The sequence below is a fragment of the Hydractinia symbiolongicarpus genome, chromosome 13, assembly GCF_029227915.1.
Source record: "Hydractinia symbiolongicarpus strain clone_291-10 chromosome 13, HSymV2.1, whole genome shotgun sequence".
In the NCBI taxonomy this organism is placed as follows: domain Eukaryota; kingdom Metazoa; phylum Cnidaria; class Hydrozoa; order Anthoathecata; family Hydractiniidae; genus Hydractinia; species Hydractinia symbiolongicarpus.
The window spans coordinates 7,210,047-7,227,929 of record NC_079887.1 but is presented as its reverse complement, the minus strand read 5'-3'; the positions used below and the strand labels follow the sequence as shown (position 1 = coordinate 7,227,929).

The following is a 17,883-nucleotide window of genomic DNA, read 5'->3' as shown; positions in this document are numbered from 1 at the left end:
CTCTTTTTGTTTAACAAAACTAATTTTTTTGGGAAAACAAGCCTTATATTTTGACAAAAAAAATAAGAAAAAAAAACAACTTCATGGTTTGAATCATTGTTTTCACATGATGCGTATTTGAAGCTTATAATAAAAGCAACTTCATTGTATTTGGCGATTCAGTTTGACGTCATAAAAATTTCTTTGGAGGTGAAAAGTTCCGTATTTTAGGTGAAGAGAATGCAGAGCTAGACACATTTTTGAGTTTTAAGAACAATGTTAGGAAGTTTGGGCACAGATAATTTTTTGGTACAAAATCTGGATAGCTAAGCATTATTTCCAGACAGATTATTATTGTGGTTACCTTTCGTTAGCTAATTCTTTCATTTCTACATGTTTTCTACGCTCTAGGTTTGTTTTCACCCTGCGAAATTTTAAAAATGGTGGATGTAGCACAAATGTGATTTGTCAATTAAGTAAAATGTCAATCATCACTACGGCAACAAGGCTGAACCGAATCGCCAAATTTTATGCAAGGATGTTTAGCTAGCTAACTCCATTTTGACTATATATATAGCTATATAGCTATTTATTTCAAAAATACTTAGTCATCTTATGCAAGCTAACTATAGCTAACCAAAAGCCTAAAATTTAAATTATAACAGATTTTTTAGGACAAAAGCATCAGGAGGGGTTCTGTGGCAAAATAAATGGAGTACTTGCTCTGTCTCTGGTGAGGTGTCGTTACTTACAGCTACTTTAGATACTAGAATTGTATAAAGATTTTGAAAGGAAGGGAAGTCTTTTTTAAACAAGATGATGAATTCGAAAAGAGAAATAAATGTCAAAAATAGGCCTTAAAGATTTATAACATACACTGCTCACTGCACTGACTTTACTTTAGTTAGTTTACTTTAGTTAGTTAGTAAACTTGGTATCTGGTTACAAATTAAAATCTTATGTAACATGGACACGAAAATATTTCCGTGCAAGTAAATTGGTGCATCCGGCACATAGATTTAGAATCGGCTGATGTTTTCCAAAACCAAAACAACACAAGGGACGAGGACAGAGACAAACAAAGAGAAGTTGGATGCCTACTGGGTTTTAGGTTAGTAAACGAGCACAAATAACAGAGGTTAATTTCTTCAAATTCGCTAGCTTTACGGCTTTATGCTCTTAACAAAACCCTATATTCTGAGAGTGCGGATGATAGATGCGCATATTTTACATGGCTAGCCTCACAAATATCGAGGGATATACCCTGTCTATTATTTCCAGGAGGGGCCATGGCTTAGATGGAGAGTCCTAGAGTATTTAATGCTCATTTTGAGCGACGCAGACCCAATTGGGGCCCGCGCTCTACTAGACAACTCCCGGCAACATCCAACGGCCCACACAGTGTGCCATCTTCCCAATTTCCCTCACATGGCTTGGGTTAACCCGGGGCTATGGTAACATTCACTCGCCCATGTTGAATCGCCGTCAAGAGGAATCGAACCCCGGTCTCCCGCACAGAGTACGAGAGCTATAACCACTAATCTACGGCGCCATATACTCTGGGGATCCCCATTACACAGTCCAACCCACGCTGTCAAATAAATTCTTTAGCGAGTTAACTATAGCTGCTACCTATTATATGTATTTTTTTCTTTATTACAATGCTGTTATTAGGAATTAAAGAAAGAAGAAAATTCATATGAAATCTAGGATGGATCCGGGTTATCACCATAACATTTTAAAGGAAAATAGACAAGTATATAAAACAAGAGGTTGGCCAAAATATTCAACTGTAGTGAAATATTTTCTCTTCAGTAGATTTACATTAACACGATTGGGAAAAACAATGGCTTCACTTATGTATATATAGTCTTTCTACTTAATTAGTTATATATCTGCAAGTATATTTTCCGCCAAAGTTATGTGCAGGGCTTGTGTGATACAAGATTTGATGTTGGGCTGTTAATAAACCATGAATGAACAATCCTGTCACTATGAAAGACATGTTTAGCAATTCTTCTTTTGTTAGATGAAGTAACGTTGGTATAATTCTGTGTTTTTTTGACATACTAAGTTCCTGTGGGTTTCTCAGATAATTACTACACCCAAAAAGTATGGGTTTTTTTATTGTTAAAATGGATGCAGACTTTTCTTAGGGGAAATTTGAAGTTTATTTAAATTCCAAACTCCACTGAAAGTGTTTTTCCCTTTTACAGCTAGTCTTCACACTCGTAGATAGCCTGGTCAGACAAATTGATCAAATTAGAATCTCCTCGAGGTTCCACTATACTTGGGGCCATGAGAAAAATTTTCATTGATTCAGTGAGTACTAACAAAAACTTTGATTGGAAATGTCTCATTTACAACAAAAAACTTTCGATGCAAAACGATAGTTCTGTGAACAAGAAATAAATGCATCAGAATATTTTTTGGATGACTTGATGGACTTATTCTATTCACAACATAAGGTACATCTCATTTCTATGGGCCTGAATTTTAACCATGGATGATCTTCCATTCTTTTTTTTACTTGTTGATTTTTGAATTTTTTCTCTACATGGAAAAAATATTTGAAATTGTTGATATTTACAACAAAATGGAAATAGTAATATGGATGATAAACAGAATTTCTTCTTTTTTTTAAAATGTTATGCAATAATTGGAATGGGCAACTATGAAGCCATGAGTGAGTTTATAAACAACAGTTTGAATGGAAAAGATATATCCCTCTCTTAAAAATGCCAATCATGACTATGACTTTTATACAACGTTTTGAATAAGAAAAGATATATATTGTAATGTTGGAATGGGATGAAAGAAAAACATGTTTATATTTTTTCATCTTTAAACTGAATACACAAAAGTAACAACCCTTGTATTTGATTTCTTTCACATTATTTTTATAATTTTAATACGACTATTCAAAAGAAAATGTCAAAGAATTTTGAAAAAGTGTTCAGACATTTTTTAAATTTGGTAATATTTTTGACAGATGCTCTCAAAACCGGTTGGTCTTGTCTGATGTACTGACGTTATTTCCATCAGTGTTACAACCAATTACTATCTCTTTTTTGCTATGTAGGTATTATCATAGTTACTTGTTGCATCCAATTTTTGTCAAATAAAAATCTTATCAAAGATTAATTTATATGTGTTCTGGTTAATTGCTTTGGGTTCCAGAATAATAACACAAATTGATAGAAACAATGTATTTCTGTTGGAATGAGTAGATACAACACATTCAGTATGCGTAGACTATTTATGGAAATTTTTGGGGAATGGGTAGGAATGAAGGTGCCTCCTCCGTGCTCCGTCACATGCACAAATATATAATGCTTAACCTGAGCGTCAGGTTATGCGTTATAGGCGTTTTCATGCCCTGAGCGTCAGGTGCATGAGACAGATGAGATGCACTGAGCCTCAGATGCATCGACATGTCCTGAGCGTCAGGCACATGCTAATTATGGTGTTCTCTTCCAAACCTTGAGCGTCAGGTGTATGAGAGATGCCCTGAGCGTAAGGCGCATGTTTCCTATACACATAATGACTACACTAGAGATGCCCCGAGCGTCGGTGCATCGACATGTCCTGAGCGTCAGGCACATGCTAATTACTGGTGTTCTTATTCTACAATGACTTTTATCAACACATTACTTGCCTAAACGGCTGACGAAGGAGGCCCAACACACCTACCAATTAAATTAGAGGCTCCCTACAGACTTGTTGTTTCTACCTCTGGACTAAAACCCTGACATAACATGAGCCAAAAGAAATGTCAGGGAAACCTTGAGGCAGAAGCAATTTGTCTGGTTATGTTGTGCTGCGTGCTCACATAACAGTTGTGATGTGGTTGTCTTTAGTTGCATTGGAGACGTTCATGATATTTCCATTTCGACTTAAGTCCATTGCACCACGATGATTGAATTGGTATCTCATCCACCATTAGTAGGCGTGTTGATGACATAAAATAAAAAAAGAAATAGGTGAAGAAAATCAATCTATAAAAGGGTGGGAGGGTGGGTAACTGTAATCTGTAAGGTACATCTGAAGAACTTGTGCAGTGTGGGATGTTGGGTTCTTATATGCAACCATTAATAATCAAGACCTGGGTAGGGTCCAGTTCCTTTACAGGAAAGTGAGACTAATAACCCTGGCAATCTTTAAGATTAGGTCTATAGGTAGAAACCACCCCCACTGTGTCAGGCTCTACATGACATGTTCAATGACTAAGGTAAACCTAATGTATATTAACCACAATACTAAAGAACTGTAATTCTGTCACCACAATTAACATGAGCAAAACTTGCAGTTTAGCTCCATTTATTTAAAAAAAGGTAAACACTTTTAAATACTTCAATGTTCTTCAGGTGTGATTGCAATAATTTATACAAACTTTATTCAAACATTCTTTAGTGTTTGTCATGTAGTAATACTTTTCTTATGTTCATCGTATAAGCATAGAAACTTGTTTAGGAATGGTATTAAGTAGTTTGCCAAAAATTACTGTTTTTTCATTTCAGTGACACTAATTTTTTTTCATTGTATAGTTCTGACCCAAATTAGAACAGAGCCTAAGTATGAATGAAGGATGATTATGAATGAACCTTCATAAAACATGGCAAACTATTTTTGGATGCATTGCCCCATCTTTTAACATGTTGCCCTGTCAATTGATGGGCCAGATGCAATTTTTTGCATGGAAATAAAGTGTATTTGCCTACGCCAAGACCTTGGAATTAACATAAACTGACTCTAATAATGTGAAAAAAACTGTACTACTGCAATTTTTTTATGGTGTATTTTTGTCTAGCTATAGATAACTGAGGTAATGCATTAACTGAGTAATGCATTTTCTGTGGTGTCCTGGCATGCCATTTTTAATTTCATCAAACTGGACTACAGTGAACGGAGGAGGGTGATGTGACAAGCATATTTTTCCATGCGTTTTTGCTTTATGCATGCAGATAATTAAAAAATTTCTGTTGCGAAAGAAAAATAATAAATTGTCTTGCCAAAAAAGAAGTGTTTGGATGAATTTGTCTCTTGTTTTAATTTATGAAAACGAGTAGCTGTAAAGGTAAAAAAGATTAATTTTATAATACTCTCAATAGTTTACTAGTTAAAAAAATATGTATGTACCTATATTGAGTGTCATGCTTCTTAAAAGTGTGTATTTTATGAAAACTGTTTATTTCAGATTAAAATCCTTTAAATTGACGTTCTACGTCAGACCACTGGTTTTGGTCCTTGCATTTTGGTGATTATGATACATTTGAAATAAGACAAACGATGCCAAAACCCCAACAAGTAAACATTCATGTTGTTACCCAGCCAGGAGAAGAACTGGAGTTTCATGTTAAGGTAAGGTTTGTTAGTAAATCTAGGGTGTGCCAGATGTTTTTAATAAGGGTTAATAAGTCTGATTGAGAATATCTTTTAATAGGTGTGAGGCAGTAGTTGTACTCCAAAGGCTAAAACTCTGAAAGCAATGATATGACAAGCAGTGACAAAGTTGAATGATATATTTTTTATATATACATTTAAGAATTTTAGCCCTTTTAAGTCTGTTTCTATCAACCTATAGCAAGTTAATTTGGATCCCTGCCTTGATTCCAACCAGAATGATGCATCATTACAAATATAAAATACCATTTTAAAATCCAATGATACTGCCAAATAGGTTTGAAAAATTTGACTGTTTATTCCTTAGATTGTTCCAATCATTGATTGGATTACCTCTTATTTTATGCACTGCATTGTCAAACTCAATTTGACAGTAAAAATACTTAGCTAGGAATCCGGAATCTTTATTACTTTTAAAGAAACGTAAGCTAGAAAATAGGTTCTTGTGAGTCAAGTGTATAGGTTTTGAAATTAGAAAGACAAATAATATGTATATAAGTAAGAGAAAAAAGAATCATTTTGTCCTGGTAAAGATAACAGCCATGGTATATATAAGCAAGGAATAAAATATGTGTAGAGTACAAATCATGGTATATACAAATTTTTAACGTAAATTGTTTATCTGAAAAAAATATATATGGAAGGCATTTAATTACATGTTCCACCTGCCTGACTGACCTCATTTTCCCTAAAAACTACAATATATACAAGTTGTTTTCTCGCTTGGACTGGAAACTTGCATTTTGTGTGTTCGGCATGCCAAAACAGCATTCCATTTGCTGTGTATGCAGGGATAAAGGAATTTTGTTACTGCATATCATTCAACTCCATTAATTTTATTTTTTTAGAGGATCATGCACACGGCTCTTGTAAAGGTTCTTATAAAGTGGCTTTTAATTAGGTGAATTCTTAACACTCAGAGAATCTAATTAGTTAATAGTCTAGTCTTTATCAAATTAAAGCGAGTGAATTGCGCACATCGTCGTTTGGCCATTTAACTGAAGTACTATGTAGTTACTTGAATAATCTGCAAGGAATTCAGTTAATTTTATTTTCTTGATAGGACAATATACGTGGAAAAGAGCTATTTGATCTAGTGTGCAGGGCAATTGGTTTGCGTGAAAGTAACTATTTTGGTTTGTATTATCAACGTGCTGGTAAACCTGCATCTTGGCTACGCTTGGATAAGAAGGTAATTGAATTATTTTCTTTTAATTAAATAGATAATTTTTTTTTCTTGCATGCTTTTGTTCTAAAAACACGTCTTTCTGTGTTTTTTCTTCAACAATTTTACTTTGAATGCCAAACATCATTAATATTATAAAGAAGGACAGACCAATAATATTATATTCACAAAGATCTATAAGCTACAAGCCTTGTGTGTCTAGACAACTAATTTTTTCTTTAAGTTTAGGGAAATTGCAAAATCTTGCTGAGCCCTATTGTCAGGCCAACCATGTTTAGCAATCCTAAAAATGATAGAAATGTCTTTATATGCAAATTAATTATCAATGGTGACAGCTTGGAATAGGTCCCTACAACACAATGGAAATTTTAAAATTTATGTAAAATAAATAATAATAAAGTTTTGAGAGTAAATTTTTAATCATAAAGACAAGCTGGCAACACATCTCATATTGGGCGTCCTGTAGGTCAATTATTGTGTTCTCTGTTGGCGAATCATTACCATTTTACTACATTGACCATATCTCGTGTTTACTTTAAATATTTTATTAAGTTGTTAAACATAATAATTGGCTTAAAATATTGTTAGATTTAGCTGAGTGGAAGTTTTATATTTGCGCACCACTAGATTGTGTAAAAATCAAAATTTGATCAAAAGTTTAAATAAATTTTTTAGAATAATTGTTTTCAGACTAATTAATGTAACTTGAATAATGTTATATTTGTCGTAACTTAAAATATTGGATAAATAAATAATTTCAAACCTCCTCCTCTTTTTTTAAATGCCCTTCTTATAAAGCCCCCCCCCCCCTCCTTTAAAAACATTTAATACATTCCCCCTTTAATAGAGGTCCCCTTAGAAAGAGCGTTTAATAGGGAAATATTAGCAGACACAAATTGTTTTTGCTTAAATTGTATGAGTGATTAAACAAAGCAATGTTTTATACGCAGAAACAAATCCTTTCGTTGAGGTTCAAACAGAGTTATGTTAAAAAGATAAACGCTTGTTTCAACCTTTTGGATCCAGAATTAATAATAATATAAAGACAAAACTTGGATTTTTCATTAAACTCCTCCCTCTTTTAAAGCCCCTCGCCCTTTAATTAACGCTAAAAAATTAAGTAAACACCCCAGGCATTAATGAGAGAATTTACAGTATGAGTTACTCTGAAGACTTTTATAAAAATTGTTTAGACCTTTGGTCAAGCATTGAAATTGCAATCAAGCCCTTAAATTCTGTATAATAAAACGTAATGCTGTTTTTTTTATTAAAAACCTTTTAATCTAATTTGGCTCGCAGAAGTCAGGTATGTACATAGAACTGTTTTAAAATATACGCACGAAAGAGTGTGTATGCACGTCTTTAAAAAAGAATGATTCTTGTGAAAAAAATGTTATAGGAGGCTTATAACCAGTATTATTGTAAAAAAACGTTTGTCAGAATTGTTTTATCCAATTAAAATTTTCAGATACGAAGTGAACTGGGAGCTGAGATTCAAACGATCAAGCTGCACCTTAAAGTTGAATTTTATCCTGAAGATGTGGAACAAGGCTTAATTTTACAAATAACTCAACACTTGTTTTTCTTACACGTTAAAAATGATATATTAAATGAAAACATCTACTGTCCTGCTGAGGAGGCTGTACTGATGGCATCGTTTTCTGTTCAAGCTAAGGTATTATATTCCCTAAAATTTCCTGAATGGTTTTTTTTCGAGAGGGTATTTGTTGTGTAACGAATTCTTCAGCTTTTACCAGAATGTTTAATAGGTAGGAACGCTTACTTTGAAGTTAATTAGAATATTTATGTTGTAGCCTGTTTTATTGTTTATGAAGTCTGCATAGATTCTGTCAACTCTAACTAAACCCCAGTTGTAAATACATCTGGAGCATTATTTGTCTTAACCCAATCCAGAATTGATTATTTTTTATTAAAAGCTTGTAAATAAACATTTCACTGTAAGAAAGAATTCACTCGAGCAGGAAACTTTATGATTTAAAATAACATATGCAATGCACTCAGATATGAAATTATAAACAACAAGAATTTTCAGGCATTACATAAAAGATAAAATGCAGATACACTCGCAGATACCGCCTTTTTAGAGGACAAGAAATTTAGAGCATATAAAAGCTGCAACGCAAAAATGCAGATACAGTGACGTGAGAGGATGCGTATCTACACTGTAGTTTTTTTTTAAATCCAAAATTTTTCTGTGTTTATTCTAAATTCAACTAAAATGCTTGGCTGCTTGTAAAAAATTTTGTTGAGAAAATATTAGTGTATTTAGTCTATATTTGTAGTGCTAGGTTTTTACCGTAACCTCTAAATTGTGTCGTTTTGTTAAAGATGTTTGAGCTGCAGGTGAAGTGACATGAAACAGCCATATGAGACTGTTAACAGCTTTTTAATGCAAGAATCTTATTTTTCTATAAACTTCCATTTTCTTCTGTATTATTAGTATGGAGATTATGATGCTGAAATACACAAAAATAAATTCCTAGCAAAAGAACAGCTCCTTCCAAAGCGAGTAAGTTTTATTTTACTGCACCCTTTAACAGAAGCAGTACCTATTTGATGCGGTAGTGGTGAGTGATAATGAAGCTTGTTTTAAGGGAAGAAACTCTTTAAATTAAAAATTTTTGAAAAATGCTGTTTGCAAAAATTGAATTACATTGAATCGCCCGAAGTTACAAAATATGAATGTTTTTTTTTTGAAAATGCTTCATTGGAAAAACTTGTTTTCACCAAACAAAGAGCCTATTAAGGTTTTTTACATAAATTTCTCTAAAACAATTTTTTTCTGCACAAGACTTTTCTTTAAGTACAAAGCTCTGCTGATAAACAGTTCAGAACAACATTTGGTCATTAAATAGGGTTATTCGTAATTCCAAAAAGACTAGAATAAAAATAATCCCAAAAATTCAGTGTTCTATGTTGCATTTGCGCTGCTCCTGAGAATTTAGCCTAATTTGTGTTTGCATTATTCCAGCTTCCGTAGTGTAAATCTGTCACATTTGTTAAAAACTTTTGTATTTTAGGTGACAAATTTATATCATTTGACGGACGAACAATGGGACGAACGTATAGTGGCATGGTATGCTGAACATTGTTATGGTTTATCGAGGTATGTTATACTTGTTATACAGACAGTGTGACCACTACTCCTTGAAACTTTTTGAAATAAAATATAACTCCTAAAAACTCTGAAAAAAGTTCTGGAAGATAATTTTTTATCTTTATTCTATCTATAGTTGGCTATCAGGTTATAGGAACCGTTATGTTTTCTTATCCTTGTTGTTGGTTTATTTCTGTTTTTATTGAGCGAAATTTCGTCTAGAAAGAGGTCAGAAAACTCCTGGAATGTGCTTGCAATTTATTTTTTGACAATGAGTGGTCACTCGGTGCGAAATTTTAGTGTATTGATTATTTTGTTTCAAAGAGGGTTTAATTTTTCAGAAAATACCTTTGTCAAGGCCAAAAAATAGAACATTTTGAGCTATTGGTAATTTCACGATTAATATGCAATAATTATTTATACGGGTTTCCACATTTGCAATCATCTCCATCTAACAAAAAGTTCAAATCATAACAATAACTAACTTCTCTTTCTGTAGAAACGAGTAATTTAAAAGTTTCACGACTCTTGAAAATTTTGAAGGTTGTTAATTACGCGATTTTACATAATTAAGCATGTACAAGAAAGGTTTTTTTTTTAACCTGACCTGTTCATTGAATAGCTCCTCGTTAAAAGTGAAGCGGCCTAAAATCGATATTACAGTCCATTTGGAACTTTCTAACTTACGCTGCTATTTAGCAATCATTGCCACTAATGTCAAAGTACTAACAAACCAGACTGGCATATAACATTTGCATTGACAATATTTGGCCAACGTAAGATTAAAACTCTCTATTAGTGCTCATAGTCCCTTTCTTCCGCGCATAAGCACATAGGTTTTTAATTTTTCTATTTTTATGTTTTTTTCTATTTTTTTTTCATGTACTGATACGACTACCTTGTACAAATATTCAGTAATAATATTACTAATAAAAATAATAATAATAATAAGAACACCAACTGTATAGCCTGTGTCAACTCACATCATCAAATGAGATTCTAGTTTTTTTTAATCTAGGTCCGAAGCAGAAATGGAATATTTAAAAATAGCCCAAGACCTTGACATGTATGGAATTGGTTACTATAGTATACAAGTATGTCCACATTTTTATTTTATATATTTTGTTTGATTTTGGCATATTGCAGTTTCAGAGGAGTACAATTACTTTCTGCTACTCATTGTTGTTTGCGAAAGTTTTGCGATATCTCAAAATTAAGAAAAAAAAAACATGTCAGATTCTTATTCCAAAAATCACAAACCATGAAAATTTACTGCCACGAATATGTGTGCAAAACGCGCAAATGTATTCCCGCGAAAATTTCTCTAAAGAATATTAAATATTTAATATTATTAAATATTGTGGTAATTTTCATCCCGTGAAAGTGTTCATTGAAATGAGCATTCATACCGAATGTGTTTAAAAACTTTTCTTGTTTCTTCCCCATTGTGTTATACGTGGAATCGTCAAGGTTATTTATGCATGTCACCATTTCTTGTGATGTTCTACTCCGGATGAACAATATTATTAATTCAAGATACTTTTAACTCGCATGCTTCACTTTAAATATGATTTTGGAACACCTGACTTCAAGTAAAGTAGTTTTAATTTCCATGTTAGAACGACAACGGAACCAACTTGTGGCTTGGAATAAGTGCAGTAGGTATTAACGTTTACGAAGAAGAAAATAAACTGGTCCCAAAAGTTTCGTTCATGTGGAGTGAGATTAGGAACATCAGTTTTAAAAACAAACAGGTATGCGTTGTTTATTAATGCTACTTCAATGGTACTAATATTTGCAGTTATTTATCTCTCTACTTGCAAAAATCAGTGCCATTAATGTGCATACCCTCGTATGTCTACATTTTCTGCATTTTTAGAACCCTAACCTTGAATGTTCTGTGTGAGATTCAACAAAGTATTGCAGGATTGTGATACGCATGTAAAATTGCTTTTGTTTTCCTTAAAAAATGTGACTTAATCTTTTGTCTTATATAATGTTCCCGAAAGACACAATTAGCCTTAAGGCTCCTACTTTATCACGTTTTTTGATAAAATTTTGAAAACTTCAGTTCTTCGTAAAGCCGAAGTTCTCATGTTGTGCTTTAAGAAAACCCCGCAAAATATAAATAAGCTATGATCTGTTCACTTGCTGTACGTGTTATAAATTGCAAATATTGCTCCAAGACCAGAGGAAATGCAAAATTACATACTTTGATAATAATGCTGGCTACCTATGCAAATACCTAACGATGGCTAGATTTAAACTCGAATTTTAAAATCCCGTAAGAATGAATTATGTAAGATTCTCAGCCGGCTAAAGACTCATGGAAGTCTCAATCATTACGAGAATTTTTGATGTCTGCTCGCTACATTTTTTATGGTGTTGTTTTGTCACCCAACCAGTGATACTTTTTCTTTTAGATATGGATTGAACCTATGGAGAAAGAAGCAAACAATTTTAATTTTATTTCTACTGATGTTGTGATCAACAGAGAGGTATTTAAATTGTTTTATTGAATGTGTTTTGAGATCTTTTTTTAAAAAGTAAATCGTTGCATGGATGGAAAACAATTCCATTTATAAAACGAAACATAAAAACAACATTGAATTAATTTCTGAGAAAAATCACATTGCAGAAATTAATTCTATACGGGCAAATGAAATTTGAAAAATCGTCAGGGACATCGGTCCTGTACTTCCGTCCGTATAGGATTAATTTCTGAAGCCTTAAAATAAAGCTGGATGGCTTTAACAACCTTGAATATTCATCACTCTCTAGAGAAAAACCTTAAATTGTGAATCCTTTTAAAAACATTACTGTCTATTTATGAAACATAGTCTTGTTATAAGATATTATGTTCGCACTTCTTTTAATAAATAACTTCTATAGGTTTAAATGTGCAGCACTTCTATATATGAGGATTTTTGAACTAGTTATTTTTGACCTTGAAATATCACAAAAATATAGTCAAAGCCTTGAAAAACATCGAGGTTGTGACAAAAATACCCAGAAGACCTTAAAATTGTAAATAAATTGGCAGACACCCTGCTCTATGAAACGTTTTCGGCACGCATTGATTAAATTTGTCAATTAAATTGTTCTGCAGATTCTGCTGTTATGTAGTGGTAATCACGACCTCTACATGAAGCGTAGAAGGCCAGACAGTTTACAAGTGCAAGTCATGAAATCACAAGCGAAAGAACTGCAAGAAGAAAGACAGGTAGAGTTTGAAATGAAATTAATGGAGATGATGACAACTGGAATCATGTAAAACGAATATTAGCCTTCATGTTCTTATTAGCTCCGTTATTGTGTTGTTCTCCAGCCATCGAATTGTAACTTTAACTTGTTATATTTTATATACTCACTTTTTCTATGGCAAATAAATTGAATTGAATTGAATATTCGTTTGTGATGCGATAAATTTTTTTATAACATCTAAATTTTCTTCTGTAACGTTACCACTGTGTTAGAAAAGTAGATTTATTGGTTGTCTAAAATTTTTAAAGGACATTTTGTTACCTAGTTTCTAAAATGCGTGCATGTTGATGTGAATAACAATTTTATAAACATGCAATAATTGACACATCTTATCAATTGAACAAACATCTTCCTCTTTTTTAAGGTCAATTACGTACTTCCATGTAGAAAGGGGTACTCTTTTGTTATTAACGCAATGTTCTGTTTAGAGAGAACGAAATCGATTTTTAAAAGAAAACTCACTACGTATACAAGCTACACAAGCGAAGTTGGAAGCAGAGAGGAGGTTACAGGAATACGAATCCACGTTAGAAACCTACCGTGTGCAACTGGTAATCAAAAAATAGGTTGTGTTTGAACAATCAAGTGACATTGTATCAAATTTTCATGCAGAAAATTTCTTTCCCACTCTTGCCTAGCTGCAAGCAGTTGCTTTCCTTATAGGTTGTGTCTGGATACTCATTGAAACTAATTTTTTAATTTCTATACAAGAAATTTCTTTCCATTTTTAACTTTCTGTAGAGATGTGCTGTAACTTGCTTCATAACTTGCAACTTACCATCTGATTAGTGCAGCATAAGCATGTTAGGTTTTAAGCGAAAATCTCTGATGTTGTTTAGAAAAAAGCAGAAGAAACGACTGATTTACTTGCTGAGAAAGCTCTGGTGGCGGAAGAAGAAGCTATGTTACTCGTGCAAAAAGCTGAAGAATTTGAAACAGAAATACGAAGGCTACGTATGGCGTGCAGTCAGGTAGCTTCTTTGTTTTGTTTACGAAGGTAAAATAATATACCAACACGCATGCGTGAAATTTGTAAACATTTTTTAAATTAAGTAACTGCACGTATGTTATATAAGGAACTTTGGATTCGGTAATAAAGTTACCTAACATTTCTTATAAATAGAAAAGAATTAGCCACTTACTGAAGAACTCTGAAGAATGGGTAGGGATGCTACGTTGGTACAGAAGTAATATGTTTTTCAGTTGTGGCGTTACCTTAACATCTCTCTAATCATTCTCTTTTTTAATGAAAATACTATCACATTTTAAGAATAACTTGAAATTCTCATCAAAGTTCCCTAAATTTGACTATAAAAAGAGTGGAAACTCTGTAAAGGTTGCTTGCTTTTAACCCCATTTTGGCTGAAGTTTTGAGGGAATCTTAATAAACCTATACCTTACTTTAAAGTATTGAAAGAGACTTGTCACGAAACTTAACTCATTGGGATACAATTAAGATAAACATACATGACGTCATCCGGTCTGCAGCAATGTCGTCATGTATGCAAACAGTTATTTAGGAAGACCGAGAGACGAAAAAGCCTTGTTATTAATTTAAATTGTTGTAAAAAGTGTAAATAGTACTAATTTTCGCGGATTTTGACTTAGTTTTGAAATTATGCACCCGCAAAACGTTCTTTAATATATCATACGTGAAAGTTAATACCTGCAAAAATCAGTACGTGATAGTGTATAGGTGTTATGTAGTCATATTACTAAATCAAAAGGGTGCTTTTTAAGCCAAAGCTAATTCGGAGTAATATATTTTTTAAACGTGTTTACCTTTGTTTTTATTTCAGAAAGACGAAGAGAAGTTTAACTTAGAAAGTCACATACAGAATGCTGATTACAGATTGCAACAAATAATGCAAGAATCACAAAGAAGGTGTGGAATTGATACTGTTTGTCAGATTCCATAAAATATAATCTTTTTACAGGAAGAAATTTTCTCAAACTAAAAAATTTGCGGGCTTATTTGCGAAAGTAAAAAGTTTTTGTTTGTGCAATAGACTCTAATTGATAAAAAACGATAAAAAACTCTAATTTGCGTTTGGTAAAAGTGATTGCATTCCAGCTTGTTAAAAAGTCAATAAAACTTGTTTATATAAGGTAAAAAAAATCGCGGAAATTAATAAATTTAACCAACAATGTAAATTTTTTGACAATATAATTTGAAATTAATTTTCATCTCCAGTCCTAAAGTGAATCAACAAAAACAGTTAAAACTGTTAAGAAATTTAAAAAATATCAAGACACATATCATACAGTATTTACACTACGTTTTTATAAGGTTATACTTTTTATGTTCAAGTGAACATAAAAAGTTATAATCATAAAATCCCAAAGGTATACCAAACCATAAAATAATCAATCAGACTTTAATTATTAATGTGTAGCTTATTATTAAAATAAAGATAATTTTTTTGAACTATTAAAAATCATGCCATTCTCGAAGGTTTACTCCCTGAATTTTTTATTTATTTTTTTGCGAAAATTTCTTTCTTGATAGTGTATAAGTTGCAATGAGACGGAATGAATAGCTTTTTTGAGGATGAACCATCGAAAATCTAAACAAATGGGAGGTAATATACTTCATCAAAACCCAAAAAATATTGCAATGAATAAAACTTTATTTCAAGTCCTTCTGACCAAATATTCAAAGCTAGAAAGTCTTACCTCAAGGATACAATTGAGGACCTCTGTAGCCGCTTAATTTATTTTTAACGGCTCATTGTTTGTTTTCTTTTTTTAACAGAGCTAGAGAGACGATGCTGTTAAAGCAGGAGTTAGACCAGAGTCGACAAACTGAGAAACTCGTAACCGAAAAGTTATTGCGAATAAACAATATTCCTTTCGTAAGTAAATAATACATATTTGTTTAATGCAGATGTTGATTCGTCAGAATGAATCCTCTTTATTGCAGGTGTGTTTTATATATTATAGGTGCAATATGTAGAAGGAATGCCGCAGCAACATGCCAACGGTGTGGTGGAGAGTGAAAATAGTGGAGGGTTTAAACTTTTACAAAAGGAGCGGTGAGCAAATCTTGTGAAATCTTGTGATTTAAGTCTTCTTAAGTATATAAGTCAACAAGCTAAAAGTAAGCAATAACCGATCCCGTGTAATACATAAACAAAGGCAACATTCAGGCTTATCTAAAATATTTTTTGTTTCTTATAAGTAATAGCTTATAATTAGGTTCGATTAACTAACCTTATATGTTTTAATTTTTAAGAGTCGAATACTTGGAAAAAAGTCATCACTTACAAAGACAGTTAACCGAATTAAAGACGGAAATAGAGGTAGAGTTGTATATACTTATCACTTGCCGATATGTTAACGAGAATGTACTATATAAAACAACCAATCCTATCTTCACTATATTTCTAAAATGTTTTGAAAGTTTTGAATTCTATTTGTTATGCTGTGCAAGTGTTGCGTGGTTATTATTATTATCCTCTGTTATTTACCAGTTCTGTTGCTCCGTTGGAATTATTTTATTTCTTACCAACACATATATCATTTTAAAATGGAAGAAAAAAGTTCCAATGTACTGCAGAGAATATTCTATTAAAGCATTTTATTTCTTGGAAATCTTGAAATATTAAGGAAAATGACTTCTTGAGCATCTTTTTTGAGTAGGCCATTCTCTCGGTTAGGACCTTTGAGATTTTAAGGCCAAGAATAGGCCTGACTCTCTTAGTAACTGGATTAAACTAAACCATGCTGTTAAGCATAATTGCATGGGAATGATATTTTAGATGAATTAAATCACCACCCTTATTTTGTTCTTCGCTGCATTCTAGGGTCTCAAAATTAACGGCAGCAATGACCTTCTTGATCGCATCCATTTGGAGAATGTGGACAAAGGTGAAAACAAATATTCGACGATGCAAAAGGTTTGTAATTCTGTTTTTGCTATTGCCGTCTTATTCTCTAGCTGTCGATGGATTTGCCACTTGATAATGACCAATTTGGCTAGGTGATCACTGTTCGGTAATTTATAAACTATTTACAGCTTGTGCTATCCTTGAAAAGGCCAACGTTTGAATTATAAAAAAAATGCTGCACTGAAAATATAAACGTTCGAATTTTAAAAAAATGGTGTACTAAAAAGGTGAATGTTAGTATTAAAAAATGCTGGAACAAAAGAGTGAACGTTCGAATTAAAAAAGCTGTACTTGAAAAAGCGAACATTCGAATTAAAAACATTGATGAACTAGAAAAACGTTGAACGTTCGAATTATGAAAAATGCTGCTGAATTAAAAAAGCGAATTAAAAAAAATTCTGTTTTGAAGGGTAAATATTTGATTAAAAAAAGCAAGTAGGATAGCTCGGTTAGCAAAGAAACATGTTACTTTTCACGAAATTTAATATTTGTAAGCATTTAAATTAGTTGAATTACATGTGCGAAATGATGGATTTTTTTATTTAGTCATACTAAGTCATTTCTATAGCTGCGTTTATCTTCTAACTGTCTCTCGTTTTTTCTTTTAGTTGCAAGCAGCATCTACGAACGCACGTATTGAAGTATATCAAAAACTGTAATGCAACTTTCCTACTGATGCTGCTTTGCTGTTTGCGCGACTCGTTTTGACGACGCCGTACCGTCGTTGAAGAAAGAATACAATACATACCGTTCAAGTTATGTTTAAAAACAAAGAAATCACCTTCCTAATCAGTTGAACAAAAGCTCCCATTGAAAAAAATAGCAGCCTTGATTGTTTAGTGTGTCAGACCGATTTCTGTGTTTGTTTTCTTGACTACAGCTCCCTACGATTAGTATTTGTGCATATGCTTTCAATATTTTTTTCTGGTATTGGTGTCTGTAATTTGGCAGCTGTGAAAGTTGAGACAAATCATTTGCAGCGGGCATCTATTTTAACTACCAGTGAACGTTGCGAAAACTTCTTCAGTGCTATAGTGATTGAA

The 17,883-nt window shown here is 32.6% G+C and overlaps 1 protein-coding gene across 1 annotated transcript; it reads left to right on the top strand.

Annotated features, from left to right (window-relative positions):
• The first annotated feature begins 659 nt into the window (after nucleotides 1-659).
• On the top strand, nucleotides 660-17,581 carry LOC130622987 (merlin-like). The gene is made up of 18 exons (XM_057438457.1): nucleotides 660-1,090; nucleotides 5,177-5,340; nucleotides 6,446-6,574; nucleotides 8,037-8,243; nucleotides 9,030-9,098; nucleotides 9,610-9,695; nucleotides 10,705-10,780; nucleotides 11,306-11,440; nucleotides 12,110-12,184; nucleotides 12,796-12,909; nucleotides 13,379-13,501; nucleotides 13,790-13,921; nucleotides 14,750-14,835; nucleotides 15,706-15,805; nucleotides 15,894-15,985; nucleotides 16,186-16,252; nucleotides 16,757-16,849; nucleotides 17,449-17,581. The coding sequence occupies exons 2-18, from the start codon at nucleotides 5,269-5,271 to the stop codon at nucleotides 17,497-17,499; spliced, it is 1,707 nt and encodes a 568-aa protein (XP_057294440.1). The 5' UTR covers nucleotides 660-1,090; nucleotides 5,177-5,268; the 3' UTR covers nucleotides 17,500-17,581.
• Nucleotides 17,582-17,883: the final 302 nt, after the last annotated feature.